At 35.0% G+C, this 3,839-nt stretch overlaps 1 protein-coding gene across 1 annotated transcript in view; it reads left to right on the forward strand.

Annotated features, from left to right (window-relative positions):
- Nucleotides 1-3,839, forward strand: part of POGLUT1 (protein O-glucosyltransferase 1) — a 19,541-nt gene that overhangs the window by 2,127 nt on the left and 13,575 nt on the right. The window contains exon 3 of the mRNA XM_006905533.3: nt 95-238. Coding sequence (XP_006905595.1) covers nt 95-238 — 144 coding nt within the window. The remainder of the gene's footprint in view (nt 1-94; nt 239-3,839) is intronic.

The raw sequence follows: 3,839 nt of genomic DNA on the forward strand, positions 1-3,839 counted from the left end.
CTATAATACCAAACCTAAACCCACAGAAAGGAAGTAGGTGGAATGATATCATTCTCTTGGCCTGCTTTCTTTGATGATTTGCATTCTTTCCTAGTGTCATAGAAGAGGATCTGACTCCTTTCCGAGGAGGTATCTCAAGGAAGATGATGGCAGAGGTAGTCAGACGGAAGCTAGGAACTCACTATCAGATCATTAAGAATAGATTATACCGAGAAAATGACTGCATGTTTCCCTCAAGGTAAGAGTTATGATGTAAATATATCTTCTGACATTCTTACATATGAGCTTAGTTGATATTTTCTTATAAGGAAGCCAATAAAAGGGACCTACAGGCAAATCCCTCCTCACATTTCAGGGGACTACGAAATAATGACAAGCTCTTCTCACCTGTGAATTTTTCTTGCCTTCTCCTGTCCTCCTTTCTCCTGTATCAAAGCCTGTCTCCTCTCTCTTCCTGAGGCGTGGGCATATCAATGGTTATACTGGCTGTGACTCTGCCCCTTCTCTTCCTTCTTGGGATGTGGTAGCTGCAGGACACAGGCTGATGAGACCTAGTAGGAGTGAGCTGGACTGAAAGAGGAGGAGCTTTGACTGTCTGTCAAAGGCTAAGTATTGTTCTAGATACTGAATATTTAAAGAAAAGTGGTGGAAAGTCAAGAGTAACTGGGGCTGCAGATTATGCAGGCTACACTAGCCACAACTTCAGGTGTGAGTTGAGGTAACAAATCAGTAGGCTGAGGGCTGGGAGTAAGTGGAGAGCATCACAGACTGAGCCTGGAAGATGGGTTTAGGCAGCATAATACATGAGAAATGATAAACTTCCTTTTAGAAGTCTTTTTTAAAAAAGTTAAATCTTTATAAAATTATAAAGTACAAAACTCAGAGGGCATGGCATTCCTTTACCTAGCATCTTCTTTCTAAATAATCTCTATGCTATCATTAAAAGCAAAGTAAATGAGCAGTATTGTAAAAAAACCATGCATCCATTTGGACATAAGGATCTATATATTTGTTCTTAATAACAGCTTTATTACAAATGAACACATTTTCATTGTCAAAAATATGTAAAACAGCAACAAAAAGGAAAGTAAAGATCACTTAATATCTCACTACATTGAAGCAGTCACAATTGCCTTTTGGTTACCAAGTGTCAAGGGAAATTAAGGTGGTGGGAGAAAATCATTGAGGTATTTTAAACAGGCATTTGTTTCATTACTTGGGACAGTAATATTTAAGTGCAAATCATGGACATAGAGGAATTTCTAATTTCCACAAATAAGAAAGAACATATGAATATAGACATTGTTGGACTTTGAAAGTTTATCCAGTGTTTAACAGCTGAACAATTTCGAGGTGAAATTAAATACTTTCAAAGTTTCCAAAAGGCATATACCTCTTATTCCAGACTTCAGAGTGTTTTCAGGATCAGGAGCTCTTAGAAATGTTCTGAAGGGAACACAGGACACTTCATTGACAATAAAATCGTCTGTTTTTCTAATGCATTGAAAGTTCCTTATCCTAGCTACACACACAACTAAGGAAAACATAGTTGGACAGAATAGAAATAGAATGAAATATTTAGACCAGTTTTCTTAATGAAATGCACACAGTTGTGTGATATCTCAGATTCTCATCTAGCCAACTATATCTTTCTAGGTCTAGAAACTTCTAATTCAGTTTCAGAAACCTATATGACATTTAAAAAATTCCGTTCTGAACAAAATAAAACATAAACTCAGCATTTCAAGGGTAAGCTGAGATTTTGCAGAGGAACCAGAGCACCATCTAATTGACACTGAAGACACATCATTTCAGAGATGAAGAATAATGGCATTTAAAAAAATAATACCTTTAGTGAGGTATGGCTGACATAAACTACACACATTTAAAGTGTACATTTGATGTTTTGATGTAAATATACAACAAAATAATGAATGTATCTGTCCCTCCCAAAAGTGTCCTCATCCTTCTTTGCAGTCCCTCTCTCTCACCCCTCCCTGCCATGCCTTCCTTTCCCCGCCTCCTTCCTCAGGCATCCATTTATCTGCTTTCTCTCATTTTAGACTATTTCCAAGGGTTTTATATAAATGGAATCATATAGTATGTGAGAGAATTCTGTTTTAAAAGCCAAATGTGAAAGAAAATACATGTTTTAGCTGTTACATATAAATGTACTATAATAATGTATTTTTAAAACTTTTGAAGTAGTTTTATTTCTTTTCTTTTTTTTAGTATCAAAATTGTGTTACATGCACATGGTAAAATATTTGGACAACTCAAAATGATGTACAATGAAAAGAAAGTTTCTCTATCAACTTAACTCCCAGACTGCTAATTCCTGAGTCCTCCTTTCAAGAGACCCCCACACTTACAAGATTCTTGTATATTCTGCCAGAAATAATGTATGCATATACAATTATCTAGACTCATCAACAAATTAGAACATGCTATATCTTCCGTTCTACAACTCACTTTTCCATGTAACAGTAGATTTTGAAATTGTTTCATAAGACTACATAGAGAACTCCTTTTTCATAGCTGCATAATAATCCATTGTGTGGGTTTCTTATTCCTCTATCACTCCCCTTTGATTTTTGACTAACACAAACAATGCTGCAGTGAATATCCTTATATGCACACCTTTGAGCACTCATAAATATATCTGCAGGTTAATTAAGTAGAATTAATCAATTAATACATTTTTAAAATCTTCATAAATAGAAGAAAATTATCTTTCAAAGAGGTTTTGCCTATTTACACTTTCACCACCTTTGTATCATGTGCTCCAAATAGACCTCACACCTTCACCAACACTCTGTTATGACTCTTTGATCTTTGCCCATCTGATTGGTGAAAACTGGCATCTAGCTTCACTAGAATTCTTTTCTTCCTTTTTTTTTTTTTTTTTTTTTTTTGTCATGGTGATATTTTATTTACTTATTTTTTTAATTGAAATATGTTTGACATAATTGTGTAAATTTAAGGTATACATGTTAATTTGCTACATTGTAGGATAATAGCATCTCTACCATATTATGTAATTATCCTTTTTTTTTAGTAGTTGGAATAATTAAGTTCTAGTCTAGCAAGTTGGATGATTGTAATGTAATGTTGTCTATATTCACTGCACAGCAGGTCTGTGACTATGTCATTTTGTTCAACTTTGTTTCATTGGAATGTTGATGGAAAAGCTTAACTCCTGTTTATATCAATTAGCCCTTGGTAAAACTGGTTTAGTTACATATCATTTTGCGTAAAGTTGCATAACTTGTCAATGTTAAGTGAGGACTTACTGTACTGTGTATTAAATCTCTAGGTATATTTACTAGTCGTTGTAGGTTTGTACCCTTAAACAACATCTGTCCTATCCCCCACCCCAGATCCCCTGGTAACTACCATTTTATTCTGTTTTTACAGTTTTGGCTTTTGGCATTTCTTTATTATTAATACAGTTGAGTATCTTTTCTTGTGTTTATAGACCATTGATATTTTTTACAGTTATCTCCCTATAAATAAATCAATGTTTTAAATCATTCATTTCCGTGCTGTCAGAAAATTTTGGTCATACTGCCCCCAGTATAGTGCTGGTCAGGACCTCAGAGGATGGGTCAGAAAAGCTAAGCTGTCAGTGTATCCTCTTTCTCTTTCCAGAAATCCTCTGAGGATTCCCAGGGAGTCTAGTCAGAATGCAAATTACAATTTTTGTGATTGTGTGCATAACAACTGTGAACTTAATTATGGTGGAAAGAAAATAATGTCTCGCGAGAAGCAAGCCGAAGGGACACAATTAGAAAATTAGCCTTTCCAGTTCCTATCAGAATTTATGTCTTGCTTACCAA

Source organism: Pteropus alecto, unplaced genomic scaffold (genome assembly GCF_000325575.1).
Source record: "Pteropus alecto unplaced genomic scaffold, ASM32557v1 scaffold251, whole genome shotgun sequence".
In the NCBI taxonomy this organism is placed as follows: domain Eukaryota; kingdom Metazoa; phylum Chordata; class Mammalia; order Chiroptera; family Pteropodidae; genus Pteropus; species Pteropus alecto.